The sequence below is a fragment of the Sebastes fasciatus genome, chromosome 23 (genome assembly GCF_043250625.1).
Source record: "Sebastes fasciatus isolate fSebFas1 chromosome 23, fSebFas1.pri, whole genome shotgun sequence".
NCBI lineage: Eukaryota > Metazoa > Chordata > Actinopteri > Perciformes > Sebastidae > Sebastes > Sebastes fasciatus.
The window spans coordinates 576312-596292 of NC_133817.1; the positions used below are offsets into that span (position 1 = coordinate 576312).

The 19981-nt window shown below is 45.0% G+C and overlaps 1 protein-coding gene across 3 annotated transcripts in view; it reads right to left on the bottom strand.

The window, feature by feature from the left end:
• Positions 1-2350: 2350 nt before the first annotated feature.
• Positions 2351-19981, bottom strand: part of lmo3 (LIM domain only 3) — a 55796-nt gene continuing 38165 nt past the window's right edge. For all 3 annotated transcript variants that reach the window (XM_074625679.1, XM_074625680.1, XM_074625677.1), the window contains exons 3-4: positions 16319-16444; positions 2351-3850 (exon numbers count right to left, since the gene is read on the bottom strand). In XM_074625679.1, coding sequence (XP_074481780.1) covers positions 3745-3850; positions 16319-16444 — 232 coding nt within the window. In that variant the 3' untranslated portion in view covers positions 2351-3744. The remainder of the gene's footprint in view (positions 3851-16318; positions 16445-19981) is intronic.

A 19981-nucleotide genomic window follows, 5' to 3' on the forward strand; every position in this document is an offset into this window, starting at 1 on the left:
AGAGCTGAACAAAGGATGGATTTGAAAAATGAATCTCATTTGAATGAGAAATTTAAAGCCTGCAACCAACAGAAGCGTCTGTCGGAGGTTTTGTGAGCTCCCCGTCGTCGGGACAAAACCGAGGAGGGCATTTAACAAGCAGCAGAGACAACAACTGAGGAAATGATTGCACTTTAGATCAATCATATATCATAGGCTGCAACATGCTCTGTTGGTTAGGGTAATGGACAGGGAACAGGCTCTTTCTGGCGGCTGGTTTGCATCTAACGCCGTGCCCTTGAGCTACATACTTAACCTCAGTTGACTTTTAACAGGATTTATAAAGAATGAAAACTTCCTCCAGATACAAACATCAGACGGACAAATAACAGAGGCCACACTCACTGGTAACACAATAAAACTGTATTACATTTGTGCTTAAAATTATTACAATTACAGTATTTACAAGTGTTGTCCTAAAAATAAACATCTCATGCTGGATGACACATAAAAAGAAATCATTGTACAATAGCAAGCAAAAAATGAATATTTCTTTTATGTACATCCCACAATTTACAAATTAAAGAACTGTTTTTTTTTTTGCCAGCTAAGAAATGGTGCTGAGCGCTGTTGCACGCGCTGTTGCACGCGCTGTTGCACGCGCTGTTGCACGCGCTCAGATGCTGATATTTACTAGCGGACGTGTAACTCGTCAGCAGCAGAGAGCCACCGTGACCGAGGTGAGCGGGTCAGACGGTGAGCGACCTGCTGCGGAGTTAACTGAACCCAAAGCTGTGGTTGAAAATCACACAGCCTCTCAACATCAAACAGCGATTGAGAAATCATCGATTTGGATTCAAGTATCAGCATGTCAAACGATGCCAAATTTGGGACAACAGGTGATGCACTGAATGCTTATCAAATAAATAGTGTACAAAAAGTAACCAACCCCCACCATCCCCGACCGATCCCTACACCCCTACGACCGCTACGACGACACGCCTCCGCGAGCATTCCCACACATCTCCGTTTGACTAGTGTGAAAGCAAAGTTTTCATAAATAGAAAGTCTGTCTCCAGCAAAAGAAAAGACACAGCCTTGTTTCAGAGCAGAGCCCGGAGTCACAGTCTGAACCCGGGCTGCACAAACACACAGCTGAAACAACAGGAGCTCTGACGGAATGCATTTCAGGAATGGAACGGCGACCCGTCAAACCACGACAACCACGCATCTCTCTACAGGCATTAAGTCTGGTCCATAACGTTTAAAGGGGACATATCAGGTTCATACTTGTATGTTGGGTTTCTACTAGAACATGTTGTCATGCTTTAATGTTCATAAAACACTCTGTCCGTTTTAGTGCCTGTCTCTTTAAGAGGAAAAGCTGCTGTGATTGGCTTGAGAGAAAAAATATGGTTCACCTTTGCAAAGGTAGTTCTCCAGCTGTGGGTGGTATATTCTAATGAGCCTGCATGTGACATAAGAAGGGGAACCTCATCTGATTGGCTTGTTGAATCACGTGTTTTCTGATCTAGAAGTGACTGGGTGGTGTTGTTTCACAGTTTGAGGGTTGGTAGACGCTCCAGATACCAACATGGATGAGTAGAAACACTGAGAAAGGGAGTTTCTCTGATATGTCCCCTTTAAAGCTGCTTGAATTGTCCCACTTGAGGGCAGTAGAACAAGATGAAAACAACTGTAAATACTGTCTTCCTTCTAATGTTGTTTGTTGCCTATTTACAGACCCAGCAGACAAAGAACAACGTTAGCATCTCATTGGAGCGCCGTTTGTTTACACCCGATGTTCTCCTCTCCTTTTAGCTCTGTTTTGGTCTCCACCAAATGCTGTGAAAATAATATCTGTCTCTTGTATCTGCTAAATGCTCCACTAGCTTCAGCAGCTGGTTGCTTTAGCGTTGACTGCTGTCCGCTGCTTGGTTTCTGGATTACAGAGAGAGTTGTTTATGTTTAGGATATCTTCAGATCGTCTTTAGTCGGGCAGCTGAACTGAAATATTCAGAACAACGGTGCGTTTGGCGATTAAAGCAACACATTTGGCCCAGATGTAGATTTATATGTAATGCAAAGATATAGATATCGGGGCGCTGCATTCGGCCCCTGAGGGTCGTTAGGTGCTTCATATTCCTGAATGTTGCAGAACACTGATTTTAAACTTGATTAGATGATGATGATTAGATCAGAAGTTTTTAAGGAAACCAAATAAAAGAAGCATGAAGGTCACTTCAGGGTCAAACATGTCATCATGATAGAATGACAACCAGAAAACAAAGGGCTGCCGCGGCCCTCAAGGGCCAAACATGCAGCGCCCCGATATCTATATTTGTTCATAACATATAAACCTACATCTGTACCAAATGTGTTGCTTTTATTATTTTATTTAATTGTTACGCTGCCAGTGGAGCAGCTAAACTGAAATATTCAGAACAATATCGGCTCTTAATATTCCTAAATGTTGCAGAAAACGTAATGATTTCCAAAGTGTGTTCAAGCTGATGAGATCAGATGTCAGAAGATCACACACATGTTTTTATTACCTCCTTATCTTTTAAGGGAAAAACGTGAAAACCAATGAGGTGATCAGATCAGATGTTTTTAAGGGTACTTTTTTAGAGAAAACCAAATAAAAGGAGCATGAAGGTCACTTCAGGGTCAAACCCTCAGGGGCCAAATTTGCAGCGCCCCGATATCTATATCTCTTCATAACATATAAAGTACCAAAGTTGATGCTTTTATCGCAGAATGCTCAGTTGTTCTGCTGAACTGCCCCGCTCCTTAGACTGCAGGAATAACATGTATGAATGTTGAAAATGGGCGTAGTTCCCCTTTAATGTCCTCAAAAGCTGCTGACTGACATTCAAAAGAGACGTCAAATCTCACGTTTACTTTGCGCTAGCAGAAACGTCTGTGACTCCAGTCCTCACAGGTCAGCTGTCCTCTAGAGACACTGTGTCTTTAATATATTAATGTAGTGGTGGTGTAGTACTGTATGTCCTGACTCTAAAGGTTCTGATAGGACTGTATGGACCAGACCGAGCCGAGCCGAGCAAGACCGCATGACAGATGAGTCCTCAACATGCTCACACACACACACACACACACACACACACACACACACACACCCACAGACACACACACACACACACACACTCAGACACGCAGCAACAAATGAGTCATGGGCGTTCTTTTAGCCGCTCTTCCGTTTACATTCTCTGTGTTTTAAATCTGGTATCATACAGTAAAAAGGTCTTTATCTCAAAGGTACATTGATTGACAAAACCTCAGTGTGTTCTAGATTCAAGTAGAAGTTGTCTGTCCTCCGATACGACGAGACAGGACTGCTTTTGGGTGGGTTAATTTAGCTTTCTGGGATCATCTGTTGGTTCGAGGCCGGTGCTGTGGACCTGCTGGGACCTGCTGGAGGAAAGAGGCATCATCCGTCACAAACACAGAAACTGGTTTTTGTCTTCACACGTGTAGTTTGTTGTAGTTTGTTGTCGTTGTCCCGGGGCCGTCCCCGCCACGCCGGCGTCTCTATGGCTATTCTGTACAGCAGAGTGTGTCCCTTGCTTGGTTATGTACATGTGGGGGACGGGAGCTGGACAGGAGGCAATAGTGCTGTTTGTTGTGTGATTGCAAGCTCTCCTTCAGTCTCTCTCTTTCTCCCACTCCTCTCTCCTCCTCCTCCTCCTCCTCCTCCTCCTCCTCCTCCTCCTCCTCCTCCTCGTTGTGGTCGGTGTACGAGGGTCAGCGGACCTGGGGAGCGTAGCCCTCCTTCATCAGCCCCTCCTCGTAGTCTGTCTGGCACAGGATCATGTTGTTCTTCAGGAAGAACTTGTCTCCCACACAAAACCTGCAGCACACAAAGAGACAGAGAGGGGGGGGGTTTACATAAGCATCAAAGACACAATCTCATCATTAGCACTGAGCTGTAGGCTAGCAGGCCTAGCCAGCTGCAGCTAGCTTCCTGACTATAGTGCAAAGTCTGTGCTTTAGCAGCGTAACCTCGGTGCCAACACCCCCCTTCAGCTGCAGCGCCGCCGTGTGCAGGCCGGCTTCTCCTCCAGGAAACAGTCAACTCAATTACAGGGCTGGGGGGGGCGGTGGTGGAATTATCTGTGTTTGGAGCCGGGGTTCCTTTCCACCTGCAGCTCTTACACAAACCCCCACCGACCTCAGCGGCGGCCCGTCCTGCTCCAGCCAGGGGGGGGCCACGGTTACGCTTGACCTTTCAGCACAGTGCCAAGTGGAGATTATGTTGAACGCGGAAGAGCAGTAACTCTCCCTGTATTGTCCTGAGGGCTGCTTATCTCCCTCAGTGTGCAGGTTAGACAAGGTCGGCGAGCAGCGGTGCCAGTGTTTACCAGGGGGGAGGTGGAGCCGGGGTAGGTGGGGGGGGGGTATGGGGACAGTGAGCCTCGCCTCCGTTTGACTTCCTTGGATGTTAAGACTGCTGAGTTCAGTGCTGGGAGCTGCACACAGCGGATGGAGCTCAGGTACCTGACAAGCTCGGGCTGTTCGCAGCATTTATTCAGGGCTGCAGGGCAGATCCAGAGCGTGATTTGTTGCATCCATTTGGGACCAATTAGCAGGATTCAAATACACCGTAGGTGTTGGCACAAAATACCAAAAAAGTGTGAGAATGGTGTGTTTCTGGAAATAAATCCAAATGCTCTGAGGAAGAGCTGACATTTATTTTGAAGACAAAAACAGTATCATGTGAAGCTCCACACTCTGATGTGGGTCTTTGAATTCATGAACATGTCAGTGAGGTATCATGAGCAATACAGTCTGTCAGTCTCTGATACAGGATGCTCAGTGGGCGACTCGCCGCTGGTTTCAGGCCAACCTTCCCAGAACGGCAGGAAATGAATGGAGCGCCCTCGTCGACTCCTTCATGGAAGCTTTGTCCAAGAAAACTCCTCCAAGCATCCTATCAGGAAGGACTGTTAAAGCTACGTCCATAAAATCAGCTTCACTCAGCTACTGTTTTAAAGCTGAATATTATCACTGACAAATAGAAATCTATGTGTTATACTTATAATAAAACCAGAAATCAGCCTCAGATCAAAGAAGAACTGGAGAAACAATGAATCCAAACACTGGAGCTGGACAACAAACACTTTTATAGGAAAGGTCTGGAATGTCTCGTAGAGGGAACGGGAATGTGACGTCATCGACAGACGTCGGACACGTTGGAGGGTAACGGTGCCGTCGGCTGACTGTTTACTGCTGAACTAACAGGAAACACTACACAGTGATGAAGACTCACGTTGTGTAGATATAGCTTACAGTCAGACACAAAGGGAGGCTAACGGACTGGTGATGGTACGGGTGGCAAGCTGTCAAGGATGGATATCATTAACTAACTTCAGTTTCACCCCTTTATGCCTCCGTCAGCTTCTCTTTATATTCATATTTGTCTTTATACATTTGTCTTATAGATTCCTATACGCTACCCTCCAGAGAGTGCTGCAGGGATGACGTCATGTTGAAGGCTAACCTGGAAGTGATCATCGCCCTGGTTCCCTCCACTAACAGCCGATGGGATTGCTCTATTGGCTTTTGGATTATTGCAGGAAAATAATCTCTGTGGCAAACACACGTTTATGATACCGACATGTTTTGTTCCATAATATAATCTCCACAAATGAACACCAGTCTCCAGAAGTAAAGAAGTCAAAAGCTAATGTTAGACTATATATATATCACATGAGCGAGAGAATACACAACGAGGCTGAAAAGGAAGACTTCCGTAGTGTCCAAACGGCGGCACTGCAACCTCTCTGTCTGTCACGTGATGCCATCGGGCCCAAAAACTATTTTTCCCCGTAGACTTCCTTTGGGAAAGAGACGTCTGTGACTCAGAGGATCATTTATTTTGAGGTTTATCAACTTGGGCACATGGAACATGCGGAGTAGCAGACGCTACTCCGCATGTTCCATGTGCCCAAGATCAGGGTACTTTTCCAGACGGAAGTGGAGCCGTTTAGGCTTCATGCTCCACTGAGACACTTTCATAGGAATGAACGAGGCCCCGCCTCCAACGCTGGATCTAGTTCTCTTCATACATCCATGATGTTAGGACTCATTCCTGCAGCTCTCTACTGCCCTGAGATTGATTTGACTGGAGGATCTGGAGGATCTGAGCTTTCTTTCCTGAACTGAAGATGATCTCATTTGTTTGTTTGTTTGTTAGCAGACAGAATAGTAGTTTTCTTACATATCTCCTGAGGTTAAAAACAGGATGCGTGCACAGCGTTATTACCAACCTAAACCCAGACGACTACCATCCATCCATCTGCAGCGGTCTGACAGCGTGATTAAGCCGAGGCAGAGGTGTGTTTCATGTAATGGTGTCATCCACTCTAATAAAAATGTCCTCCTCAGAATCTATTAGTGTCCGTCTCACTGAAGCCGAGCCCACTCCCGCTTTATATCTCTCTCTCTCTCTCTCTCTCTCTCTCTCTCTCTCTCGCTCTCTCTCGCTCTCTCTCGCTCTCTCTCGCTCTCTCTCTCTCTCTCTCTCTCTCTCTCTCTCTCTCTCTCGCTCTCTCTCTCTCGCTCTCTCTCTCTCTCTCTCTCTTCCCCCCCCCCTCAGCCCTCCACTTATTTCACACGGCCAAATTGTTTCTGCTCGGTGAAATGTCAACAGCATATGTGACATCTGTGCACCAATTATGATGAGGATATTACACTGGGCCCGTCACAGGCGTGTCTAATAAAGGACCTTGTGTTGCCCTACTAGTTCCTACTATTCCACTTTCTTATAAAACAACTGCAGGGCACATCTTCTATCTGAACAGCTCTCTATTAGAGGATGCTGATATATTAGTCTGCTGCTACCAGTCAAAATGTGATTATCAGATAGTTACTGGTGCTCACTGCTGATATCATAAATAATGAGTGCTGACTAAAACCAGAAGGAGACCACACATTACCACTATTATAAAGTCTTTACTCTGGTCACCTGGTAGTGGTATTGATTTTAAAATTCTTGTATTAGTTTATAATAAGGCACTACATGGCCGTGCACCAGACGACATTGCGTAATGCCCCTCAGATCCTCCGCTTCTTCTCTTCTAGTTGTTAAAACATCTGGTGACGCTGCTTTCAGCCGCTGGAACGACCTTCCAGAGGAGCTGAGAGGAGATGGAAATATTAATATTTATAAACGTAAACTAAATACCCATCTATTCAGTCTGGCTTTTTATAGTTTTATTGTTTATACTTATTTTATTCATCATCATCATTTTAGTGTTTATTTTACTCTATTTTGTTTAATCAACATTTTATTGCTGATCATTACTATCTCTTTTATTCTATTTTATTGTATTAAAATGTTATTATTTTAATACAATCAGCTTATTTTGTGTAGTTTCATAATTTTTATTTATTTAATTTGTATTTTAATTTTAATTTCCTTGTATTTTATTTATCTGTTATTGTCTTAAATACCCATCTCTTATTGCTTTCTTATTCAATGAACTTTTATATTGGTTGTTTTGGTGCATTCGTCTCTAAATCCATTTTTATCAATCGTCTGTCCAGCACTTTGAATGCATTTGAAAGGTGCTATATAAATAAAGTTTGATTTATTGATTGACTGTATTAACTTTAGTGCTTTACAGTGTTCAACGCCACATCGTTGTAAATATTGAGACTAAAAGGTACAGCGCATCTTTTTAGGAAATCAAATCATCAGAAATCTTTACTTAATATTTGCCCAGTAATTGTTGTGGTTTTATAATCTTGATTTAGGTCTATTATATTATTTAATATTTTTTATAAATGTATATGTAACTGTAGTGTGTTTATCATGGATGATAAAAAATGATGTTCCCATACAACGAAACTGCATTGCCAATTTTAGCACGTTTATGCAGATTTTCTAAATGCTGGAAAACCCACTAAAATAAATGTTAAGACTCCTTTCCTGCGTTGGTACGGCCAAGACGGCGACGGCCGGGAGCCGCCCACTTTGATGTCAGGGAGACTATACGTCCATATTTCATATTACAGTCTCTGGTCACAGAGCTTCGCACCGGAGAGAGGGCGAACATTAGTGTGTCCAGCTGGATGTCATGTGTCCATCACTGCCGATCGCAGCTGGAGCCCATAAATCCCCCCGACTACCACAGAGTCATGTGTCTCAGGAAGACAGACTTCCCACTAAAGACAAAAGCCAGAGTTTAGTGTATTTTTTGTCCAGTTGGAGAGGGGCTTAAAGAGGACTTATTATGCTTATTTTCAGGTGCATACTTGTCTTCTGGGTTTGAACATGTTTACATGCTGTAATGGTCTCGTACCGGCTGCAGCTCCTCCGTCTGAAACGCTCTGTTTCAGCTCCTTTGATACTTCAGAAGCTCTTTGCGGCCCGTGACTTCTGCTGTAAGATGCAACTCAGTAAATGTCAGGAGACTCCTACTGGAACAGCTGAACTTTATTTGGGGTTAATCAGAGTCACTTTAATTGATGGCAGGTCAGGTGTGTTCTGACAACTAGTTAACATGAGTCTGAATGTGATTGGTTCATTCTGAACAGAGCCACATCCCCAATCAGAAGACGGTGTTCACACTTATGCAACCACATTATTTTAGTTTTGTCCTCCTAAAAGATTTCAATTGAATTGTTCAGGTTATAGGAGGTCACTTTAAAGGTGGATTATTTATCTTGGGTTCAGACTTTGTATATCCACAGGTGACACACTAGAGGAAGGTGAAAAAGCACCAAAGCATAACAGGTCCTCTTTAAAGTGTGTGTTGTCATCTGAGACATGTCTAAACAGTTTAGCTTCTTATTTAAACACGTTTGAACGACATGGTATGAACTAGTTCATCTGAAGCACGTCACCACGCTGCTCCAGTGTCTGAGCTTGGTGTTCAGTTAGGTGGAGATCCGGTGACGGTGAAGACCACAGCATATGGTTCAATTCATTTCTCATCAAACCCCCCCTGAACCCCGTATGGAGGCATCTGCTGTCATTATTTAGTACTTATTTACTCCGGTTCAGGTTGTTTCCTGTATGTTGTCGGCCGTATGTACCGTAACACATGTTAGTGTGTGAGCTCCAGCTCAACCTTCATTAAAGGTCTCCCTTAACACCACATCTGTTAGTATCTATAGAGCTGCACAATGATATCATGCTTTCTATCTTTATAGTCTGTCAGCTTCTCTTCCTCTCTCTCTCTCTCTCCCGGCTCTGCCTTCACTTTCCTCCCTCCTTTACTTAGAGGTGACTGTGACTAATGAGTCTTCAGAGACCTCTTGTTGTAGGAGGAAGAGAAAGAATGGCTTCCACAGGCACACACTTAAAAGATGTATTGCGATGCCAGCAATTTGCCTCGGAGGCCCGTGTTAACTAGAGTATTCACTTTCCACTCAAATGAAGAAACAGGGAGATTGTCAAAGAGAGAAAATAGTCTCAACTGCACCAAATCTAATTACTGTTAGGATGCATACAGGTTGAGAAACACTTGGCCCGGCGACACCGACGCTTAATTGTAACAGCATGTTGTAAATCTTCTCTGGCAGATTGCTGCTGGGCAATCAGACGGCGGCACAAGGACACGCTGAAGATGAGTTTTTCTTTGGGGGAGTGTAACGTAGAGAATATCATTTCACATCTGGAACGGAGGACGATGACTGCTTTATTTATTTTGGTCTCCATCTCTGGTGCTAAACGTCCACTGCTGTTGTGTTTTCAACTGCCTCCACCTGTGATGCTCAGCACTCACAGACGTCAGCTTTCTGTACTGTGGACACGCACACCCGACAGCTTTCTACTGGTGCTGGATCAACACCAGGCAGAACAGGCAACATGTGGACACAGACACGTCACCACTCAGCTGCTCCTGATCGGCTTGATTGGAAGTCAATCAGGTCACACAGCTGGACCGATCACGGACGCAGAACACTCCTCTAGAAGACTAGTAGCACTAATCTAATCTATCACATCACAAGTTCAAACATTAGAAGTTACAAATCTACAAAGATATTTATCATCTAAAATCATTCTATAGAAGAATAGATGCATCTGTCGGAGTGATCGGAGCAGAGCTGGACAACACGGTGTGATATTCCCCCGTAGAGGGGACACAAGGTTTCTGTACTGTACCAACAACAAAAATCAATTGTTAATCAAACAATGTGGCCACAAATGGAGGCAGCCGTCACATTAGCTGTGTTGCACCATCCCATTTAATATGAGCCTGCTCTGCTGGAGTAGAGAGGATAATGTCCGTGAAAGAAATGCAACATCGGATGGTACAAATACTACCTGGGATGAAGTATGTTAGACTACTGCTACGGACTTCTTTTTAAGAGAACTACTGAAATATTAATTATGAACGTTTCCATCAACTGGTTTGGAGCAGATAAACTGGGCTCCAGTAGTTTGGTCAGTAGTTTGGTCAGTAGTTGGCGCTGTCGGCTACTCATGGCTGTAATCAGCCAGTAAACACAGTAGAAGAAGAAGTGGAGGTGGCGAACCGGAAACAAAACAAGTCAGCTCGGCCATCTAATGGAGAGACGTCTTCAGGAATTAGTTTCTAGTTTGAATAGTTCTTTCATGTCAGCTGGTGCTGGTCGTGTTTCATGCTGTCTGGAGACAAAGACAAGCATTTAAACACTCTAAGAAAGAAATCTGCAGAAAAACAGATAATGTCCTGGCAGGAAATGACCGGTACATTTCACGTTAAGTTTACGGACATTTTCTTCAACCCTAAAATGGAAAGTCCTCCGTACCATTCACGGACACTTCTGTTAATCCTAAAAGTTTTATAGAACTTTGCCGTTTCCGTACAACGTTTCTAATAAGATACTTCAAAATGTGCATAAAATAATGTGAATGGAAACACGGCTAGTACTCACTACATCGCCTAACTTACAACCACGACTATTTCACCATGAGGATGCATGAATACATTCTGCTGGGACCATTTGAAATGCTGCTTCATACTTCTATATATCACGTCCATGTTTCACGCTAAAATACCTACAATAAGGATTTCCCATTCAAAAGGTTCTTCCTTGTGCGTCCTGTGTAATAGGCACTTTACTAATCAACCCGTTATGACAAGAGCAGTCTGAAAGAGCAGAGCTTGGGAGCTGTGGGCTCTGATGGTACACAGCTGGGATCTTTAGGATGAACTGAACTGAAACTGAAACACAGTTCTATCATCTCCATGAGCGCAGGAAGAACTGACATTTATTTGTATCAGATTTTTGTCATTCTGACTTTAAATGTGCCGGATTACGTAGTGAGATTGTGTTCTCTAGTAGGCTGGCTGCACAAGGCTCTGAGTTCTCAACACCAATCATACACAAAGTGACAACTGTGTCCCTTATTGGCTATTAGGCTCCTGTCTAACAAGCCTAACTCGTGACATACAAGGCACCAGTGGCTGAGCTTAGCTGTGCTGAACCCAATTGGTGTCAGTCTCTCCTTCCAAAGCTCCAGTATGGAGCATCGTCCCTTATCAGCGCTGACCTTCCTCTGCACTGTCACCCATCCTGCTCTCCTCTGCTCCCCTCTACTCTAACCTTCCTCCAGCCTCCCTAGACTGTGGCCTCCAGCTCATCAGGGGGAAATTGGGCCAGCACTGGCGAGATGATGAGGCTGGACGACAGCCCCATCGATTAGCTGTCCCCCAGGGCTGATCTGTGGCTAACTGCTTGCTGGATGGAGTCTCATATCTCTGTCCTTATTCCCAACACCCCCCCCGCCTCCCTCCTCAGAACCAGCCCCCCGTCCCTTTGGCTCCGAGACCACGCCGGTGCTTCCTCTCCCCCAGCTCAGGTAGGAGAAATAACAGGTCTGGCTGGTGGGAAGGTCACGACGGTGGATTTATGTCCAGTTTAACAGAGTAAGGCCACGTTGGGTGCAGACATGAGCAATCAGAGCCAATGTAGGATCCTATATTTCCACTGAGAGACCGGGGACAGGAGCTATTCACTCCCCTCAGCTTGATACCATTTCAAAGTCATGCACAGAGCGAAGAAAGAGGGAGGCGTGGGGGGGGGCTTTTGCTCTCTGGCAGATACACAAGTAAGATAACTGGTGAGGCTTTTCCATTTATCTTCTTCCTGAAGCAGCTTCAGCTCTCAATGCTTCTTTCGTGGCAAACAAGAGATTGCTGCCAATTTGATGGTGATGATGACAAAGAAGAAGGAAGCGGTTGCAGGTCATGATTGCGGTGACATGTCCACTCTCAGTCTTTCTATCTTACTAACGGAGCCTATAACTTAAGCACAGCCCCTTAATGGCTGAGCACGGCGATGACCATTAAGGGTCCCTGATGAAATCAGAATAATCACCGGCTCCAGTCTCTGCTCTGTGGGACGTACCCACAAAGAGACTGATGGCGTGGATGGATGCATGAGCGAGTGTGTTTGTGTGCGGTGGAGGTTGGAGGACGGGGGGGGCTGTATGTTCATACTTGATTGTAGCAATTCAACCTTCAAACGGCAACATGGGCCGCGGCTGACCCGCAGGAGCGACGGGATAATTACAGCGCCTGACCCCGGCTGACCTCGCGGTCGCCCTGCTCTGTTTATCAGATTTCACATTTTCTGATGATGTTCCGCAGAGAAATCTCCGGGCCATTTGTGAGATGGATTAGATTGCTTTATTGAAGGGCCCGTGGGGGGGTCGACGGGGGCTTTCATGTTTGTTTGAGGCTGGGAAACGAGAGGGGACGGAGCTGGTGTAGATGAACGAGGCGGCAGAGATCGGTATGCCAGACAAAGACCAGAAGCCCATTTCCAGGCAACGAGATGCTGAGAAACTATTCAGGAAATCTGAAGTGAGATCTGCTGATAGATCTCTGAGGCCGAGGCGGGGAACATCTGGAAAAGGTCATTCTATTAATCTGGATAGAAATGTCGAGAAGTCACTCAGAATATTAGTAATGTTGTCATTAAAGGTCCCGCATCGGCTCGTCTTCAGGTTCATGTTGTATTTAGTGTTTCTACTAGAACATGTTTACATGCTGTAATGTTAAAAAAAACCAACTTTATTTTCCTCATCCTGTCTGTCTGAATATACCTGTATTCACCTGTCTGTCTGAATATACCTGTATTCACCCTCTGTCTGAATATACCTGTATTCACCTTCTGTCTGAATATACCTGTATTCACCTGTCTGTCTGAATATACCTGTATTCACCTGTCTGTCTGAAACGCTCCGTTTTAGTGCATTTCAACGGAATTGCGTTGCTAGGCAACAGCTTGGGTCCATGTTTACTTCCTGTCAGCTGATGTTATTTACATCCACTGCAACACTGGGACACATTTAGTATGTTTACGTGTAATGGTCTAAATATTGTATATTTGTGACATCACAAATGGACAGAAATCCTGACGGCTTGTTTCAAATGCTCAGTTTCTGAATACGGGTCGTGTGTATTTCTCCATATATTGAGCGTTCTGATAGTTTAACAGTATTTATATAATCACTTAAACCTGCTTTATAATATAAAAGACATGAAAATCTCACTTTTTACGATATGGGACCTTTAAAATACATATTTGTCCTCTTACCTGTCGTGTTATTTATCAATCTAAATCGTTTTGGTTTGAGTTGTTGATATCGGCCGTAGAGATGTCGGCCTTTCCCCCAATATTATGGAACGAGACGGGACTCGGCTTGTCTTTGTTTTAATTTTCTTTCCACCAAACTACACCCGCCAACCGTAAATAAATCAAATGTTGAATTCTGGTTTCAGACGGGACACGAACGCTGGCCTCCTGTGACGACACACCCGCCCTCTCCGACGTCGTCCCTACGTGGCGTTCAGCACCACGAGCCTGAGTTCGAGAGTATTTTTGATCTCGGGGTGAACTCTCCCTTTAAACCTGCTCTGAATCCCAAATCTTCTAAAAGACAGACATCGATTAATTCACAAATATTAGATTCATGACTTTAGAGATTAAATCTCACAGTTCCTCTCAGAGCAGCTCAGTAGCAGGCTGCTGACTGTCGTCTCCCGTCTGCAGACGGAGGGTAACAATACGACTCTGTGCATCACAGTTTACACCCCCGTTGGAATATGTCATCTCTAGGAGGTGAACTGATGAACTCAAAGCAAACAGATTGATTCTTTAAATTCATCTTCCTGCTCAGGTATTTCTCCCCCAACAGCTCGACCGATGTAAAGAAACAAAATGGAAAACAAAAAGTCAGAGTTGAGTAACAGCTTCAATTAAAGCCGGTGCCACACCATAAATCTTGGCCGGGCCGCGGTGAAATTGTGATGGGCATCTGAACGGCGCTGGCGAGGCCACAGCGGACCATGTGAAACACACTGATGTCGATTTTATTCAACAGTTCATCAGCTGGCCTAATGTAAGAAGAAAGATTTGCTCGCGCTTTAATGGGTTTTAATGTGGGGGAGCAGAGTTGGCCTGCCTGGGCCCGGCTGATGAAGATTAGCTGACTTCTTCCATTAGGAGAGGCTGTCTGGTGCAGCCGGCTGAAGTGGCAAGACAATAACCGAGTGCTAATTGTGCGTAACCAGGTCCTTTGCTTTTAGCATGCGCAATGTGTCTGCTCCATGTGTGTGTGTGTGCTGTTGCACGCGGGTGCTCGTGTCTATGTGTCTGCAACAAAGCCAAGTTTGGGGAAAGAGGTGAGAGAAACAGGAACCGGGCCAACGCAGAAACGGGCCAACACAGAACCTTCCTGAGCTCCTCCTGACGTCCTCCTGACGTCCTCCTGACGTCCTCCTGACGTCCTCCTGACGTCCTCCTGACTGACGACGTCCTCCTGACGTCCTCCTGACGTCCTCCTGACGTCCTCCTGACTGACGACGTCCTCCTGACGTCCTCCTGACTGACGACGTCCTCCTGACGTCCTCCTGACGTCCTCCTGACGTCCTCCTGACGTCCTCCTGACGTCCTCTGTTTCATCATGCTTCTTCTGACCTTCAAAACATCTCGGGAAACATTCGGCTCCGAGAATGTACTAGTAGTACAACCTCATACTATACTAGTAGTACAACCTCATACTATACTAGTAGTACAACCTCATACTATACTAGTAGTACAACCTCATACTATACTAGTAGTACAACCTCATACTATACTAGTAGTACAACCTCATACTATACTAGTAGTACAACCTCATACTATACTAGTAGTACAACCTCATACTATACTAGTAGTAAAACCTCATACTATACTAGTAGTACGTACTGATTTGGCCAACATGTAGTATGCAGTATGTGAACAAAAGCAACATCTACAGTATGCCAAAAATACCCGGATGTTGTACTGACTCTGATTAAATCTCCAGTCTGCATCGGACCAGTCTACGTCTCCTACTGTATCCCACAATGCAAAGCGCTGGACCGCTACAGGCTACGGTTACAACACCAGCAGCCCAAAATGTCTTGTTTTTTGTCCATTTCTTTGAAGCTATTTCATCACTAAATTCATTTCTGAGAATGTTTGAGGTGATTTATAATATTGTCAGTGTTCCGATATTAGACGGTGAGTTGAACATTTGCTCCGATGTTTGCGGGTGGGAGCTCCATGAGGGAACGTGTCTTGTTGTTGTATTAGTGACTTTAGAATCAGCTCTCCTCTCTCTCCTGTGACGGAACCGGCCGGTCCAAAATCCACATTTAATAGAACCATATTAAATAAACCAGCTGATGTTATTGTGTCACTGTGAAACCATTGGTTCTAATACTTCCTTCATGTAAATGAGGGTGGACAAAAGCACGATTACAATTCAATCCACCGCCGATGACTATGAACTCCGATGCTGAATATTACGAGCCTCACAGAGACAGGATGTATTACAGGGCTGTTGTATTGGATTGCTATAAATTGTAAGATAATAAAGTCATTGTAGGGGTACCAGAGAGGTTCAGTGAGGGGGACACTGGAGTTTATTAAACAGGGTTTTTCTATCACTGAGTTCAAAGCCTGGGATCAGAACCACTCCCTCTCCTCCACTACTACCGGTCCTGAAGTCTCTGACCACATCCTGTCTGCAGGATGCAGGAGGAGAAGCAGTAATGAAGACTGATGGGAAGCATATGTATGGACATGTAACTGCACCTGTAGCTCTCCGGCTGACACCGTACAGTAGTAGAGCAGGTTTATAATCACTGAGCGAGGTCCAGCAGGTGTCCCCGAGGCCCCGCATGTGTCTTCCCGGTCACCGGTTAGAGTGATAAATCTACCATGTGGGATCTTTCTTCAACTTTCAGCAGCACTTGAGATTCACCGCGCCGCAATCTCGCTTTCCCTGACCGGCCATCTGCCTAGACGCAGGTACGGAGAGGAGCGGGAGTGTGGTCCAATCACTCACCTCTGATTGCAGAGCTGGCATGCGAAGCAGTCCAGGTGGTAGACGTTCTCCTTGGCCCTCATGACCATCTCGAAGGCTGGAATTAGCTTGCTGCAGGCTGCACAGTTCCCCGTTACACCAAACAACCTGAGACAGAGAAGAAGACACATTATGGAAGGCATTCCCCGAGCCGACGGACACAACCGTATAGTCTGGGAGGTCTAGGTTAGCTCAGCACAAGGGAACATGACATACTGGAACATGGAACGTCTTTCTCCAAATATTACTTTCTATTTTTCAGATTTTTATCTTATGTTTTCGGTTCAGTTTGTTGGATTGTCAGCAGGATTAGGGGAAAAACTACAGGCCTGATTTTCATGAAACTTGGTGGAAGAGTGTAGCATGGGCCAAGAAAACAATGATTACATTTTGCGGCATATCCGAAAGGTCTGCTCTCTCCGAGTAACGTTCTAGTTTCACTTGTTTTTTTAGGTATTGTTCTTATGGGTCTTCTCCGAAGTGTGCAGGTTTCCCACTGACTGTTGATTGACATGATATACTATAAAACAATAAAGCTCACTGCTGTCACACGTGCTCTGATGAAAGTTAAAACTAAAAAGGTGTCAGGGAATTTGTCAGTTCATTAGTGTTAAGTAAAACCAATAAAAACGACTGTAGAAGGGCACTAGGACAAACGACCCGTCTCTCAATGGTAACCAAAAATAATTTGTGTTTCCAAAATGCATCCAATATGTACTGGGTTCCTCCTTGGCCCGTGCTACATCCAGTAGTTTGTCTGTAATCCGGCTGACAAACGGACAGAAACCGAAGTGAAAACAGAACCTCCTTTTGGGAGGTAATGATCGAGACATGAGGAGACTTCTTTCCTCAGTGTTTTGGTGACACAGCATTTAAACCACGACACCCTCTGGTGTCCCAATAGATGGGACAGATTTGGAGTCCAGAATTGGAGAACTTGGCTCCTCCCCCCACCGTGTCCCACCCCCCCCACCATCCCATTCTAACCGGAAACAGAATCACAAGACGCGGACCGCTTGTGCTGCCGCTCGCTGCCTCTGAGAACGAGAGTGACAGCTGTCAGAGAGATTGCAGTAAACACACTAACATGAGCTGCTGAGACAGATCGGGTCTCTGAATCAGTCACAGAAATAGGCCGGACGGAGCCGGGCTGCAGCCGGCAACAGCTTGTGCTATAGAAATAGAAATAGAAATAGAAATAGATGGGCCCCAGCCAGCGTCGCTGCCCAGGGAGGACCCTATTATTCCTGGGCCTGCTCCGGGGACATTAATGTGAGTATTCATTAGGGATTCAGGGCTGTTACTACACAGCGACCTAGACCAGACTAGCAAGGGAAAAAAATATCTGATAACGAAATCATATAACAAAATAAGCTATTAGGCAGACTTCTTCAGGCACTTTTAGCCGTCGTTGTTAAAATGATAAAACGGCATGCCACTCTCAGAGTCTGTAAGAGATCGCAATCTGATAAATGATCTCGGAGCTCGGGATATGCAGGGTTGTTTATTAACCTTCAGAAAGTATGTTTCCCAGAGGCAAAGGAAGCAGATAGATTGTGCCCTCATGAATATCTACAGAATTAAGAGCCACTGTCAACACACCTTGAGACAATGAAGGATATCTCTTGTAACATGGGAGGTGGGAGGAAACAAAGAGGGCCAATTCCATGGATTAGTGCCGACTTAATTAAAAGAATTATGCCTTTTCCTTTGAGCAATCTAAATTTAGATCCATCTGTGGTATCTCTTGTCCTTTCTCTTCTCTGCACAAATGCGCATTGCCGGAAGGCCTTCACATGAAATAGATATTTCATCTATTTCTCTCCTTACAAAGCCCAGTAATTGATCTAAAAAAATAAAAAACGTTAAAAAAAGCACAGAAATGATAGATTTAGAGATAATGAGCCCGGTGTTTGAGCACAACAGCAGCACTTCTGTATCTCAGGACTCAAACAGCCACAATGCAGCCGCCTCTCACCGTGCACGGGCCAACGTCCTCGTCTTCCAGTAATCTGACTCATTTTCACATAGCGTGCACTCAAGGCTCTGTATTATAAATGATGGAAGGTATTCGTGTAAAGAAGTGATGTTTTAAGCTTCCTGCCTGCCAGCTTGAATCAGAACGGCGTTCTGTTTCACTGTTCGCCGTGTCTGTCCGCACTCTTCTCTCATCTCTGGCAAATTTAAGGTGGCCGGCGCAGCAGAGAAGGAGAACAGGACTGTCACACTACTCTGCTCTGAGAAACGCTCCGTTATAGTCCTGCTGTCTGTGAACAAGCAGCGCGTGTGTGTGTGTGTGTGTGTGTGTGTGTGTGTGTGTGTGTGTGCGTCTCCCATCCGATCACCAATTGAATCAATAAGAAGCCAAAAGCCAGAATTAGACCACCAACAATATTTGACTTAGTGTAAAAGGATCGCACGCTGCAAGCTCACACATTAAATACAGGAAATATATATATATATATTGATATATATAAATATATCAATATATATATATATACTCAGTATATTTATTCTGTTCTGTCACATGTTTTGCGGCTCCAGACAGATTTTCATTGAATCACGCAGCCGCCACGCGCTCCTGACATTCCCCGTGTGGACAAAGCGTTAGTGTGCATGTAAACACGGTCAGTGATCCTTTATCTGACTGAGGTTAGACTGTATGACCCCGACCGATGCTCTGGAATATCAGCAGCCTCCATCGGGCGCAGCTTGTTATCAGACAACAATCAGTTTTGTATCGGACATGACGTAACATCAACGTCAGCTGCTCTACAGGACGCCTCTTCAGTATCTCAAATAGAAGACTTTAAAACCTGTAACGGTGATACTGTGCTGCGTGGTCTCTGTCTCATTAACTGAACGTTATAGAAGTTAGCACATCCATTCAACATGATTTCTCACAGAGGTCGTTGGATCAGCTGTTACTCAGTTATTAAACTCTGAAAAACAGGAATTCTATTTTTGAGAATATTTTTCAGCCAATACATGCATTGATTTTTGTTACTAAGGAAATGCAAAAGAGCGTCAATAAGATAAGATTGAATACAATTAAATAAATAAATAATTCTTGAGACCCGCGGGGTTCCCAAACAGAACATCCAAACTCCGGCTGCTTCTCCTCCACCTCTAGCTGCATAATTCATCCCGTACCTTCCTGAGCTACTTTAACCGCTGCTTTAAATGATTTAACAGCACCTTATGGGAACAATACGTTCTGTAGATTCACTACAACAACACTCAAATCAAACCATCTCTTTAGTGTCTCCGACAAGCTGAGCTGAAGAAGCGGAGGCGGCTGATAACAGCCTTCAGAGATCTAGCCAGACTGTATCTGCGGCAGCGCCAGCATGTAGCCGGCCGGCTCGCCGGGCTCTTGTGTGGCAAACACTCTTCAAAACCACGGCAGCGCACAGGAAGCCCCGGCTCACCCTGTGGGGAGGGAAGATGGATGGAGCGTACCTGCCACTCGTCTTTTGCCGCTCCGCCAGTTTGATGCCACAGACGCTAATGGCTCTCAAGGGAGGAGGCAAATTAAGCGTGGTTTGGTTGCAATGAATTCAAAAGGCAGCGGCTCCAACACAATCAGAGGATGACGGTTTAGAGGTCCCGGGGCCGGGGACTGCAGGCTTTCAGCACTGGATT